Raw genomic sequence first — 15561 nt, 5'->3', positions numbered from 1 at the left:
TAAACAGTTTTGCGGACGCTGCGCATACTAATGAGCCTTTGACCAAAGGAGCCAGGACCTCAAGGAGCAGGCGCTCACCTTACAACTCAAGTGCACAGAAAGAAAATTGTACTTTAAGTTATATAGAAATGTATATAGAATAGAGATTGAAATAATGAAACGAGTTAAATTAAGTTATTTCTTTTATTTGTGGATCTAAAATGATTTTTGATTCGGAAATACGACTGTATTGTGTTTCTTTGTTGCGAACTATTGAGTATCCTTGTATACCCTTTATTTTCCATGTTTTTCCTGTGTAGTTGAATGGCGGGCAATAACAATAACAATAATAAATGCAAAGTGCAGGACGTCAACACCTTACACAGCTGCCGGTCCATTTACCGCCCCCTTCGCCAGCCACCCCTGGCCCATTACAACCACCTACATACATATCCATCTGGTTTTGGCCAGCCCATAATGAGCAATCCATCTGCGGCAACACCCGCACGTAGTTTAGTGAAACTTCCTTGATTTACATGATTCCCCTGCACTTCCGCAGCAGTCACTTACTCCTGACTGGAGGTCCTTTTCCCTATTTTCCGTGTTTTCCACGTCCTGGCATGTGTGAGTCCTCGTCTCGGCGGCTGGCTTAATAAATTGTTTGCCATTAATAACAATAAAAATAGATAATCTCCGTATAACAAATTAATGATGTGCGCTGGCAAACAGAGACGGCTAGATGTGACAGGCGCTGGAGGAAACGAGAGGCAATCACGTTCGAGGGTGGCAAAATATGAAAAGTTTTGACTTCACTTACTGCGTACACTGGACTACAAGATAGGGGTTTGTGCTTACAGTGTGTGGTGTAACGTGCGATATAGGTAGAGATATTTACCTAAAAATAATTTTAGATCGATGTAGGATTTAAAATATTTTATTACGCTTTTTATTTGATTTACTAAAATATAAAAATTATATATTTTCGAATTTTATTATTTTTTGGTATAAAATAAAGGAACTGGTCTCCTTCAATGAATGCGAAACCTGTGCCATGTTGGCCAGTGTTGGCCGGGGCTTCTTCGGTGGTTGCTCGCCAGATACCGAAGTCATAACCCAGCGGACAGGACCTGCAGGACCCGGGTTCGAGGTGAGTGCTCCGTGGAGGACGTGCCACTTGCCGCAGCGGGCAAGGGCGTAAGGACGAAGTAAACGAGTGTGGGTGGATGGGGGGAGCGCTTGGTCCTGCCCCGACTTCTACCCCCTCCCCCCGCGTGCACCCACGGGAGTCATGTAGTTGAGTACGGATTTGAAGTAAATTAAAAGTCACTCACACCCGGTCGTCGTCGGTCCAGGCGCTGGAACTCTCCGGAGTTCATTATTATGATATTTGGTGTCAGCGCCCCGTGTTGAGCCAACCCCCGTAATAAACTCGCAGATAGCTACTCTCTAGGGCGTGGCAGCAAAAAAAAAAACAACACAGAAAACTAGAAGGAAGATGGGTAGAAAACCCGAAACTCAATTATAACAATATGCCCAGATTTTCCCTTTTGGCCCGAGCAGAGGTTTTTCAATTTGTGGCCTAGCAGCACCGGCCACTACTACCTACTTTCCTACTGCCTGCGCAACGCACAATGGAGCGGATGAACACTCGGATCTGGGGGTCATAAACTATGCCAATAACCATAACTATGAACTAATAAGGCCGCGATGCTCCGATCGACGAGATCTTAACACGGCATCAAAACAAAGAAAGTGGAGCAGCAGCAACCAGAAAGGCCGAGACGAGAAATGCTGCTAATCATCGCACAATGAAATAAATTACAAACATTGTTTGGATGGATGAGAGTCCGGATTTGGGGAGTTTGGAGTTTGGCAGCCTGGTAGTTTCGTAGTATGGTAGTATGGTAGTTTGATAGTTGACCCCTCCGGAATGCCCGCTGTGAAAATTGAAAAGCGTTCGAAAGGCAAATAGAAAACGAAGGGGCACAAGGCGCAAAGATTAACACCAAGTCGACTCATGTTGCACGTTTATTCAGAGTGTGAATAAATTAAGGCATCAAAAATCATAATACAAACGATCGGGCCACGATAAACACTTTGATTAGCGTTCCGTCCATCTCGATCCGAACTCGAAGCCCCCGCTGCGAAATTGAAATGGAAGCAACTCCCGAGCCGGCGAGAACCAGTCGATAAGTCGAGAGAGCGGCAAACACCAAAATGCCCATAATTATGACAATCATCTCTGGGATCCACGGATTCACTCGGCTCGCATCGCATTGGAATCAGAGTCCCAGAGTCCCGAGATGGTTTGCTGTTTGCCCGCTTTACGATGGAGCGCTAATCCCCATTGTGGGCACCTTTGTTTGGGTCCCCTTGTTGTTGGCTTAAGAATCTGTTACAGAAAACTTAAAAGCGTCGCTTTAATAACTTTATTGATTTCGATTAAGCGCTATAACGTAGTGATCATCATCATCGCCAGCACCATGGACCACTATTTCTCGTTCACAGTTCGGGCATTTCGGTTTTCTCAGGAACAGGGCTGAAACTTGAATATAGTTGGGATAACATAAACTAACATTTTAACAAGTCTTAAGTTCTTAACAAAGAAATTAAGTGCTGCATTTCCATCAGTAAAATCTGATAGCGCTTGCTAACATATCAAATTCCATATTTTCGAAAAACTTTGGTTTATCACTTGTTTCGCTACTTCCATCTATCAGATACATTGTAGCGCACATCGCAGCCCGAAATGCCGAACCCATGGCCGAAACGTCGATTGGCCTCCAATAAACAATCAGGGAATGAACAATAAGCTTAACAAAAATATTTTCAGCTCAATAAAAAACTCATTTACAACAAAGCGCGAGCCGAAGCAAAAGGCCACGATGGGTATTCACTATCGCCGGTCAGGTTTAAGGAGCTGGGAATGGAGATCGACTGACTATTTGTTTGCGGACGGACAAGCTCGTACGCACAAATAAACCTAATGAAAAACGTGTGAAGAATGGTTAAGAGCGGCCAATTTGATTTGCATCGAAAAGTAATTGAGCCACAAGAAAATAAAGTGAAAAAGAAAGAAATGCCAAAGAAGTTATGAACGCACCACGGGGGCACGAGTCCGCAGACTGCGGTTGGAAGAATCGAGATGAAGATGTGGAAAATCTTCCAAATCATGCACAATTATTAAAATCCATAAACGTAATAATCATATCAACAGGCAACAATAACAACCAGGTGAAGCCATTAACAGCATGCCACAAAAATGCAGTGGCGTCGGGGAGGGGTTTCTTTCATAGAGGGGGGCTGCGATCAAAAAAGGGGATCAGGAGGAGGGGCGAAAGCGCAAACACTGAAAAATTAATAAGCAATAAAATTGCCATGAAATGAACTACACCACCACAAATTCCCATGAAAGCGACCGCTCCAGGCCGCTGCCCATGCCCCGCCCCCTTTGCCGCATCCGCCGCCGCCCCCGCTGCGAGGAAGCCGAAACGGTTAATCGGTTGTACCGTTCGCAAGCAGATTGGCCGCTGCCCGAATGCAAATTCAATTGACACTTTGCCGGCCTTCGACGGCAGGACAGGTTTGCCACTCATTCCCGCAGCCCCAAAGACTTGCAGCTCCATGGGGGCTCTCTTCTTACTTTCATAAGAAAAAGACAAAAACTTAAAAAAATAAAACCGATGCCTCTGCCCAACCGCAAATCGGTTATGAACATACCGACCGATTTGAGGACTGAGTTGCAGCCTGATTAATGGGCTCAACTCGAAAACTTGTTCCAATTTCAAGTGCTTTGGTTTTTGATTGGGTAATTCTAATCTATAAGTAAGGGATATACTCAATGTTGTACTGCAGATACATTTTAATACGATTCCTGGCGAACTTTGGAAAGTAAAACATTTGAGTTCTGCAACTGTGTTATCACAAGTTCTATGGCGAGAAGTGCCTATTTGCAAAGGTTTGAGTATGTACTTCAAACGAGTAGATATTTGGCGAGTAGATATTTGACGAGTAGATATTTGACGAGTAGATATTTGACATTAAACGAACCAAATCGGAAATTTGAAATCCTCTGAATACAATTATGTATCTTTAGATTTAGATTTATCTTTAAAAACCACAGACATAAATATGTTTCAACGCCGTCAAAGAATGGAACATTAAAAATACCATTTTTTCAAAATTTTCCATAGGAAATGGACTCTTTTAGCTGCTGCATTTAACCATACACCCATTCCATTGACGTATTTCAAGCTGATAAAGGGTCAGATTTCAATTCCATCGATATATTTCTAGATGTTGCAGGTCCATAATATTAATGGGCCGTATAAAGATGATGTCCGTGCCATTAGGGAAGATCCTTTGCAGCCACTTGGGGCACTCGCAAAGGGTTTGCACGCCATTGCTCCAGGAAAACACTTTTCAAACATCAGATTTAAGTGTATTTTTGATGCCATTTAAATTGTCATTTATTGAATTCCATTTCATTGGGAATTGGGTAATTTTTAGAGGGGCCTTTCGGGGCTTGCGCAGTTTTTTATTCGTGTGTTTTGTTTATTATGGTTAAGCTCGACTCGAAATGAAAAGGGGAAATAATAATCGTAATTTGTTGTTTATGTGGTTTTTCTCTCTTTACAGATTCGCATTTTATTCTTGTTTGACAATCAGTTTTTAGATACAATATAATTTTAGCAGCCATTTCGCCGTTCTTTGCATATTTATACGTAATATTGTGTGGGTTCTCTCATATTTGTAATATTCTAGCCTGCTTTTTTCGACACAAAAAAAATTCGCTTACTTAACTCGTGGATTTCTATGCAATTCTTTGTGTTTCCCATCGTCAATTGGTTTTCTCTTGTTTTGCTAAATTAAATTACATTTTTACACAGGCTCTCTCACACGCACACACAGAAACACACATTCAATCGCACTCACACTTTGAAAAAAAATGTCCTTAGTCAATAGACTTCTATTACATAATTATATTATTCATGTTTCAAGCATTGCTTTGGGCATCAGCCACTCAAAAAAAAGATTATTTATAGTATATATACGCAGTACAAATAATAAATTCATTTACAACACTAATTTAGTCTCTCTCGGGGAACAAGGTCTACGATAAAAAAAAAAAAATTAAAAATAAAAATAAAAAAAATGCACTACACATTACATTTGAATAAATAAATCACTTAGGGAATATTCAAGCTCTGAACCGAAGATACATACAAATGGGGAAACTTAGAGTGGGAGATGTGGAAATAAGTTGAGCAAAATATTCTAGGAACGCGGAAATCAAAGAGGTCTCGAGGGGATTCGGCCGGATCGTGATCCTCGCGTGGTTGCCTCACGTGTTGTTGAACAGCAAGGACTCGATGCTGAAGGGATTGCTCCGGCGCATGCTGATCGGCGATGTCTGGTGCACCAGATTGGCCACTGCCGCCGCCGCCGAGGCGGATGCACTGCCATGGTGAAGGTGGTGCTGATGGTGGTTGTGCTGGTGCCCGTGCCCGTGTCCAGATCCCGATCCCTGACCCTGCCCCACCAACAGACCGTGGTGCTGTTGGCTGCTCTGTAGGTTCAGTTGGTGGAAGGCCTTGGCGGGAAAGAGAAGCGGCTTTGGCGAGTCGCGCTCCCTGTCCCGCTCCTCGGACTCATTGCCATCCATCGGCTCCAGCTTGCCGAACTGGACCGCTCCATTGGAGAGCATCGAGGGTGGAGCCACCGAACTGGGGCTGCCCAGACTGCCGCCGCCGCCGATGAAGCTGCCCGCCCGCGAACTGTCGCCATCGCCATCCAGTCCGCAGTGGAACGACGAGGAGGCTCCACCGCCTCCGCCGCCTCCTGTGCCACCGCCACCACCTCCTCCGCCACCGAGACGCACCGGACTGACGACGTCGCTGTCGCCCTCGTCGTCGCTGTCGGTGCCGCCCACCACGTCGATCTGGATGCCATCGTCCTCCAGGTCCGAATCGGAGAAGGTGCCGTTCGCCTTGTGCTGTGATATGTACTCGGCCTTGAGGGCCTCCAGGTCCACGGTGATGCCCTTAGCCTGCAGTTTTCGCGCCTGCCGGTCGATGGCCTTGGCCAGCTTCTTTCGACGACGGGCTCTGGAAGATGTAACAAGGAGGGAAAAGGGCGGAAAGTTCGGTTTAGTATTAGCTAACTCCCAATTGGTTTTTTATATATACACTATTTGAAAAGATTGTGGTACTTCTGGTCAAGAGGAACTAAAAGCTATTGGTAAATCCTGTCCCAAACCAAGATTCATAAAACTGGGTCCTGACAAGTATATCACTATATAAATTGATAAATGACCAAAATTACTTGAGCTTAACAATGGCTATACAGCTAAGTTCAAAAATATCACTTAACAAATGTTTAAAAATTAACAATGATCAAATCGTCTGTGGTCTTAATCGACTTAATTGGAAATGCAAAATGATGGCTCGTTTAAAAGCTGTACATTGTTTATGACAACTTGAATATGCAATTTCGCAAATGATTGAATTTTAATATGTTGTTGGTGATCAAAATCGATATTCGATGGGCAGTTGAGCATTTGGTATAGCTGTTAAATTGCATGTATATCACGGCCCGCTTGCGCTTTAAAGTTACTATTTAACTGGATTCAATTTCGGCTTACTTACCGCTCTTTGGCCTTGAGCTCGTTGGGCGGAATGGGCTCGCCGCTGCAGGTCTGCGGCTGGGCGTTGTGGGCGGGGCGGCCGGGTCCCTTCTTCGTGTGCTCGCGCTTACGCACCTTGGCACGTCGATTCTGGAACCATACCTATCTGGAACAAAGCGTATAATCTCAGCAAAGGTGCTCGCAAAAGGACATATGTATGTGTGGTTCAGAGAAAGGGGCTATCTCTTTTTGAATAAGGTATAACTACATTCGCATCGATCGGAACTAAACTCACCGCAACTCGCGACTCCTTGAGGTCCAGCCGCATGGCCAGGGCCTCCCGCATGAAGATGTCCGGATAGTGGCTGGCGGAGAAGGCCCTCTCCAGCTCCTCCAGTTGCCAGGAGTTGAAGTTGGTGCGCGACCTGCGCCGCTTGGCCGCGCTGCTGTCGTCGTCGCCGTCGCCGGGAAAACCTAGGGAAAACAAACGGAGAATGGGGAAATCTAAATGAAATGGGATTCAAAAACACGAGAATAGAGTCATTAATATTCGCCAGCCGGACGGGTGGGAGTTGGCTTATTAAAACTAATTAGGGTGGTGGTGCCAAAACCGAAAAACCCAAAAGCCGAAAACCAAAAACTAACCACCGAACTCCACACACATGGGACCCCGAAAATGACCCAAAAATGGAAAACGGAATACGAACGTATTGGGAACATGGGCGCAAAACACTTTGTAACCGACACTAAAAACCCTATAATTAAGTGTTGGAAAATTATTTAAATTAGCCGACGCACAGAGGCACACACGGAATGCATAAATATTCATAATCATATATTTCAATTACACCGCCAAAGGGGCCACAATCGAGTGTCCCCCCTGTATTTGGTATATGCTATATGGTATCGTGTTATAACTCATAGCTCCCCCTCCCCCCTCCCATTTTCCCAATTTCAATTCCCAGCCGCCGGCCCACAATAAAAACGAAACAATTTAATTACGTTTCCCTGCTCCTGACGCACCATTATGTGGCCGGTTCCACCCGATCCCATCCGATCCTATCTATAGTTTCCTATATTTAGATTATATACCCCGAAGGGGGCGTGGCCAACACTCACATTCACAGCGAATGCATGCAAAAGGCAGCGCAATTTATCAAATTAACTTGGATCTGGCCAAAGGAACACGGTTGAATTTTGAGAAATGGGGAAGGTTAAAGGACCCAAGGTGTTTGGACATTAGATGATGGCCACAAAACACAGCGCAGGGCAGTAAGACAGAAACGTGAAATGTAAATAAAGTTAACTTACATCAAACACTTGCTTAATTTATGGGTTAATCATTCTAATAATAAATTCTGTCATAAGAGTAAAAACTACAAATGTTTGAACTCATTGAATCATCCCATCCGCTCATGCCAATCGAAATAATCGATACACCGGCATCGATGGGCACTAAATGCAACACTGCTGATGCGACCACTGCAATTATTCACTCGACTCACTTTCCAGCGAAATGAATGCATGGCATACAATGAGCCATTTAGTGGCTTAGCATTGTGCCGTCGGCCGATGAAGCGACCACTCAAAGCGCCGCCACTCAGCTGACTTTGTAATCGCATTAATTTTGGTTTTTAGACAGACAATGTACTCCGTACTCTGTACGCTCTGTACTCCGGACACCACCCCCTCCCATGCCCGCCCCCTTTGGCGGCCTTGCCACAATGGTTGGCTACCTACCTACTGCATACGCACACCCGACATTAAAGCGCAATAACAAGAGGACGCCCCTAATGAATGGCTTGCATTTTGCTGTTAAGTGTACCTAATTATGCGTGCCGCACAGTAACGCGCCCCTCTGCCCGTCTCTTTCACGCCTGCGAGGGAAAGTAAGGACGGAAACTCGTTTGTTTCCAGCGATTCGGTGTGCCAAAGAGAGAGGTTAATAACTCAATAACAAAACACGGCCAAATACACAACAATAATGGAGACATTAAAGCCAAAAGCGACAAACACCGACGCAATAAGGTGCCGCGGTGCGAGCGAGATGGCCTGCACAAAGTGCATTCAAATGACTTAATAATAACAGGCCAAGTTAACAGGGGCGGCTCAAAGGGGAGCCGAGGGCGGTTTCTATTCTATCAAAGAGGGGCGGGGGTGGGCGGTTGGGGGAGCATTCATTTGGAGTGCCCGACGACTGGAACATAATTCATGTTTTTGGCTCTTTACGATTTGTGAGTGGCGAGTTGCACCGCCGAAAAGAGATCGAGAAGCGAGTGTGGGAGCAAAAGCAAACGATAATTGAAATTTATTATGATTATTGCACGCCCCGAGTGTGCAGTTTGCAATGGGCCATATGCAATATGCAGTATGCCATGTACATATATGCAGCATGCAATTCAACAATGTGCAGCAAGCAGACTGAAATTTGGCAACGTCGCATTGATTCACTTCACCCAAAATCCTCAAAACGACGAGCAGGGGGAACGAAACAGAAACGCAACGGAAAATAAAACTGAAAATGAAACATTAATCTGATAAATTAAAGATCTAAGGCGCGACATACAATTAAGCACTATATTCCAGGATTCCACAAATGTGTATATTCACACTATGATGATTATCTCTGCTCAGTTTTGGAGCAGACTAATCAAGGTTTCATCCCAGCTTTTAAAATTAAAGACATCTAACAAACATTTTGAAGATACTTTTCTCAGTGAGTGGCTAAAATTCGAACACCCTTAGTTGGGGTATGCAAGGAAGGCGGCAAAATCAGAGGGTACGAGTGTGTGTGTGTGTATGTTGTTGCATGCCCCAGTCACATTCCGTGGCAAGCTATTTTCGTTTACAGCTCGCGTCAGCCAGGCAATATAACAGTTACCCAGTCGCACACACCATACACACACACGCTCCAGTCGCCAATCACCACACCCCCAGCCTTTCGTCCTTCGCCCCCCTTTCCATTCGACCCCCTCGATTCTCGCGGGCGAGCCACTTAAGTCATAAAAATTAAAGCGAAAATATAAAAAAGACAGGAAAGCAAAGGAAAGTAGAAGGCGAAAAGGTGAAGGAGAGAACACTAAAAGTTAAGGGTGGAGAAGGGGGTCCAAAAGGGGTATATGGCAGAGGCGCACGGGTAGGGTATTCAAAAGGGGTGTGAGTTGTTTATTACATACCGAAAATCTAATGAGAGCACTCTTGTAAGTATTGAGTATCAAAAACAAGCCCATAATTATCGAAAGTTAAACATTTTCAAAAATGTGGACATACAAGGCGTACAATCCATTAACAACGTTAAGTTGTGGACGACTTTACATATGTAAGTGATTATCACAATTTGTTGGGGTACATACAATTTTCCAAAGGTAATCACGTGAAAGAAGTTTTTGGTAAAAAGTTTTTACAAACATGAAAAATATGTGTAATATAATGCTGCTGATGCTCAAGGAACTTATATGTAGTTATGAATCCTAAAACAATATGATAAACTGAAAAGGTTATCCACCAATCATAATTGAGAAAAACACCTCATTTCCAGACACACGAAAATAAAGTCTTGTACTGAAGAAAAAACCCATTAAAAGGCGGAAATACTTAAAAAGCCAACGGGTATAACCATTTTTGATAAGAACACTGAAAATCGAGAATGCGACTAAATCTAAGGAGACGGAGTGCGAAACGATTTATCATTCAGTCAGTCAGTTCCTCCGGCGGAATGGAACCTTCATGCCATCATTCCGCCGTTCCATCAATGAGCCAACTTCCGTTTTGAAGGCGGAACGGAAGTGCTCTACAATTATGTGTATATGTATGTATGTGCACTCCCCGCAAAAACCCCTTTTCGGGTTTTGGCTATACGGAATTCATTAGGACCAGAAAACAAGACAAGAAGAAAACAAAATGGCTCCGCTGTGTGATGGTAAACTGAAAATCGCATGATAAATGATTCCGATCGCCTTATGACAGTTTCTTCATTTCCGGCGTGAAATGAGCAACGGCAAGTAAACGTCACGACGATGATGATGACGTTCCACCACCTTCACCACCTTCACCACCTCCACCACCACCCACACCCATCTACCTATATACCTACGTACGTATGCCCATCGAAATCGCAAACTTTTAGTTGCATGTCAACTCTCTGCCGCAAAATGATTAATGAGCAACGAGTGCGATGGCAACCCTGCCTCTGCCACAAGCTCAGACAAAAAACCAAAAAAAAAATAAGAGGGAAAACACCCACTCTTCCTTCGTATCCACAATCTGCACAATCGCCACCCTAATCAAATTGAATCAAATCAAATTAATAATTACTTTTCAAGAAGGAAGTGCCCCTGCGTTGGCTGGCAATTAATTAAGTCCCCGATCTGGGGACAGAAGAACTCGAAGGCCCAAACCCACACCCAAAGCCCAGCCAAGTGCAGTTAATTACAACAAGCGGGCGAACACGCCCCCTGCTAACGCCCCGCCTTTGGATATATGCATTATGGCCATAATTACACCAACTAGCCATCATTTGTTAATGCTAATTGGTCAATGAGCCACGATCTCTGCTTCGCTCTGGCAACTGCCAACTGGCCAGTGGTGACCAGTGACCAGTCCGGTTTTCCAGCTCCTAGTTCCGAGTCGCCACTTAATGGCCAACTGGGCGATCACAGCGAATGGCGTCCCATCAATTTCGGGTCTAGTGATTGCGCCCCTCCAATTGTCCGGCCAAACGAATTGAAAGAAAGTAAGTCGCGCTCACCGCAAACAAGATGAACTTAATTCATCATCAATGGGAAAAGTGATCTTTCTTGGCTAACAAGAGTTTCCTGGAATTGTAACGATTACGGAATAGGTTAGACAATTGTTTGATTACCCAATGAGCTTCGCCATTTAAGCTGTTCAAGTGCTGGAGATCTTAATTGGCTCTTTCTAGGGTATGGGTTATGTTTCTTAACGGAAAGGTTACACAAACTTGTGAGTACTTTGCCAAGAAAATATGTATGTTGCAACATTCGTAAATATAAGAAGTGACAGTAAATAAAATATTGATACCTGATACATGTCATAAATACGAATATTAATATTTTTACTGAATTTAAGGCTTGGTTGCAATCTTGGAAGCTAGTGGCAAATGTGACAAGGGATCTTGGCCAATTAAAAGGCAAAACAAAGAGTTACCGATCACACTTTGAAAATCGTGTGTTGCCTCAGTTTTAGCACGACATGGGTCTGTCAATTTGTTTATTGTTTATGGATCGCCATGGTCCATGGATATGGATGTGTGCCTAATTTGGAGCCCACGACCTTTTCCGGGGGAGCACAGCAGGCGGCAATCGCTGGCAGTTGGCACACTACTTTGTATGCTAAATCGAATCAACGAAATCAATCGGACTTTACATAATAATCGATCGCTGATTAGCTAAATCAATAAATGTGTTTTGCAGGTAGCAAAAGTCAAGCACAACTGGCCCGCCTGACACAGAATGCTCGATTGGGGCAAAAACAGCGTGAATGACTGACTGACTGGCTGACAATCGGAAAGCGTTTAGCAGGGCTAATTGAATGAATTAGCATATTGTCCGTGCTCCGTGCTCCGATAACGAGCAGGATGAGTGGAGCTATGCCGTCTATAGCCCCTATTCACATGCTAATAGAAATTCGATCCGTGCCGATCTGGCCAAATGGATCGATCAGCCGGCGCTGACCTCCACTCGCGATGGAGGAGGCGCGTGTTCCGTGCGACTTGATAATTCATTTGTCGATCTGGGATCCCCGTTCTCCGTTCTCCGATCTCGCCTTTGAATACATCCCAATAGCTAACAGCCGGCGAAAGTTGGCGCTGGAAATTGATTTCATGGGAAAGACTGAGGAATGCGACTTGTGACGCGAGTTCCAGGCTACCACACACACGTGTCGCCGATTAGCTTTAGGATCCGTCAGCCTGTTAACGGTATTACTCAATTGATGATCGCTCATTGAGTCACTTGCCCATCATCCGAATGAAATGATTTTGTTGAAGATCATTTACCACTTAGCTAATCCATATACAAGGCTAGCTTTGTACCAGCTTTCGAAATTCACTCGAGTAGGAGGTTTCCGTCATATAAAGCGGCCTTTGTTTGGACGGCTTGATTGGATCATTGATTTCGGACAAATGGAGCAAATTACCAACTGTAGGCTCTATTTACTAAGCTTAACCTTTTATACAGAAAGATATTGCCTATTGTTAGGTATGCTCCACTTTTCAAAAGTTGTTTTGTTCGAAGATGATATTGATGAAATGGATGCAATCCCATTGGAAATATCAAGGAGATGGCTTTTTCTCATCTGCTAAAAGATAAAAGCACGTGCCTACAACATTTCTGTAAAAAAAAAATAGGTTTTTCATTCATATATATACATATAATCTAGTAGCTAATCCAAAGTCCTTGAGGCAAAGTAATCTAGTTATATCAAGTTAATCCCTAAATCCTTTAAAGGTACCCCATATTACTTTACATAACGTGAATTATTGAAGAAAAACCTTCTAAAGATAAGAAATTTTGAAACTGTAAAAACATCTCATCTCATAAACTATCCTTACTTTTTCTAATAAAAAATATTATCCTGCATCTTTCTATTGTCATTAATGATTACTTTGTATGCCATCAATTGCGTAAAGTTTTTAATCTTTACCAAATAATATAATCCATTAACTACAGTGAATATTTATTCCTAGATCAGATTCTCCTTTAGGCAACATTATTAATAGCTTATAGTATATATTGAATGATAGAAGTTTAAGCTGAGGAAGTGCATTGCCATCGAATTGAAATGATATAAGCAAAACTCTCACAATATATACACTTTTACCACCAAGAAATGCCACTTTCTTAAACCAAAAAATCTATAAAGTTTTACTTAAGCGGGAGCTACTGTATGCTTATCTTCCCAGGCCTGACTGTAATTTCATCTAAAGTTTGAGGCAAAACAACGCAGTTTGGACTTACCGCCATCCTCGTTGGATCCTTCGCTGGGTGGTCCCGCCGGCGGCAAACTTTGCCGGTTGCCGATCATTAGTCGGTGCTGGATGGTGGCCACTGTACTGGCGACGGCCGCCACCGCCGTCGTTTGGGCGGCACTTACGTTCCGCAGCGCCGCCGCGCTCAGTCCCGTTAGATTGGCGAACGCATTGCTGGCATTCACAGCGGCCATTTGCGTGGCGGCCGCGGCGGCAGCAGCGGAATTCGGATGTCCGCCGGCGGAGGCGGCATCGAAACGGGGTCGCCCAAGGAAGGGTCCGTTCGGACCAAAGACGCCCGGCACCCCGAACTGTAGGAAGGGACCCCAGGGCGGTACGCGGACGCCATTAGGCGCCAGTTGGGCGGCGGCGGCATAAAGCTGGAGTGCGGCCGTCGGATGGAGGCCCTCGGAGGGCATGCCGCAACCGGAAACGGATGTGGAGCAGGCGCTCGATGGGGAGCCACCGAACAGATGCTGACCGGCGGTGGTCCGGTGGGCGTTGGGGATGCTGCTACTGTTGGTGCTGCTACTCCGGCCAGTCTCCTCCGGAATTTCCTTGGGACTGTGATTGTTGTTGTTGTTATTGTGGCTGTTGTTATTTCGGCTGGCACTCGAGTTATTGTTGTTGGTCAGGAACTTTTTGGTATCGCCCTCGGAGGTCTCCAAAACCATTATGGTCCGTAGTTTAGGCCATGAAAATAGGTCTATTTATGCACAATTTCGGTAGAAGGGGGTTTTATTTTGCGCAGGGGCTAGGTGTTCACTCGCGTAGGACTTAAAAAAAATATGTGTGTTTCCTATTTGTATTTATTTATTTGCTTCGCTGAGCCGTCGGCCGGCGTTAACCAAACAACGCGTCTTTGCACACTGATTAAATAAAACTGCACTTGGGCAAAAGTTCGGTCTCGGTTTGCTTTCGTTTGGTTTTGTCTACCGTTTATCAGCTTTTTTCTCGGCAGAGAGCGAATGGGCCAGTGGGCGAGCGAAAGAGCGAGAGGGCGAGCGTGAAGGAGCGGCAGACGCGCTCGCAATGAAAATTCAATTTGAACTGAGCGCAGCAATCTATGCGTCCAGCGAGGAAACCCAGAAAAGCGGCGTCGTCGTCGTTGTCGAGCGTGCGAGCGAGAGGCACATACCCATGCGCGGGGGGCTGGAGCGTAAGCGTGAGCGAGTGTGGGAGAGAGAGCGAGCAAGAGCGGGTAGATTGTTGCCATGTTGCTGTGCGAGAGTGTGCGACCGAGAGGGAAATTCATCAGCCGCAGCAACAACCACTTAATTTTTATATGTGCCGTTTCAATTTCGATCAGCCATCCCGCTCTGCCCACTCACTGCCTCTCTCTCCCTGAGTGGCCATTTTGCCGTGAGAGCGAGACAACCGTATGGTCATCGCGCATAGCACTTCCATTGGCCGTCTGGAAAAATAGGGGGAATTCCGGCTGCGCTGTCGCCGTCGCTGTCGCGGCGAAGGCGCTGCGTCGCCATTGCCAAAAACGACTTGAAGAGTTTTCAATTTTCTTCAACTGTGTGTGAGCGTACTTTTCCAGGGCGGAGTTATGCGGCATTTTTTCAATTTGCCGAGACATGAAATTATTATGCTGCCGCTGCCGGCGTTGCTGTCGCCGCTCTGCCGCCGCGCTGCCAGCTGAGAGCTTCGCCATAACCATACCATAAATGGCAATTTTCCTTGCGACAAATAGAAAATGAAAATTCGTTAACAATTAATTAGCCAAAAGGGAGAAGCGGCTGCTTAGCCCGAAAGCGATTGCAAGGCGTTTTCTGACCGATTTGTTAGCACTTTGTTGGCGGTTTCCACAATCAATTTGTTTCTCTGGATAATCTGGGGAAACTTGCCTTGAAAATATATACATCTTGGATTTTCTTCCGGATTGTTAGTTTTCGAGTGCTTTTCTCCAGTGAAACATGTTTGGTTTTATATTACAGAATAGCAGAATATATTTACTATACTA

The 15561-nt window shown here is 44.8% G+C and overlaps 1 protein-coding gene across 4 annotated transcripts; it reads right to left on the bottom strand.

Moving 5' to 3' along the window:
- Positions 1–4575: 4575 nt before the first annotated feature.
- Positions 4576–14639, bottom strand: LOC6618113 (homeobox protein unc-4). Of its 4 annotated transcripts, none has more exons than XM_032725589.1 (4): positions 13582–14636; positions 6900–7108; positions 6627–6766; positions 4576–6086 (listed from the first exon to the last, which is right to left on the bottom strand). In XM_032725589.1, exons 1-4 carry the CDS (start codon positions 14264–14266, stop codon positions 5324–5326), a joined length of 1797 nt encoding a protein of 598 aa, XP_032581480.1. In that variant the 5' UTR covers positions 14267–14636; the 3' UTR covers positions 4576–5323. The 4 variants fall into 4 exon arrangements, with proteins under 4 accessions (XP_032581480.1, XP_002042411.1, XP_032581481.1 ...); XM_002042375.2 differs by having other exon boundaries at positions 6900–7078; positions 13582–14635; XM_032725590.1 differs by lacking the exon at positions 4576–6086 and having other exon boundaries at positions 6633–6770; positions 13582–14639.
- Between the last annotated feature and the right edge of the window lie 922 nt (positions 14640–15561).

Source organism: Drosophila sechellia, chromosome X, assembly GCF_004382195.2.
Source record: "Drosophila sechellia strain sech25 chromosome X, ASM438219v1, whole genome shotgun sequence".
NCBI classification, from domain to species: domain Eukaryota; kingdom Metazoa; phylum Arthropoda; class Insecta; order Diptera; family Drosophilidae; genus Drosophila; species Drosophila sechellia.
This window is presented reverse-complemented; position numbering and strand designations above follow the sequence as displayed.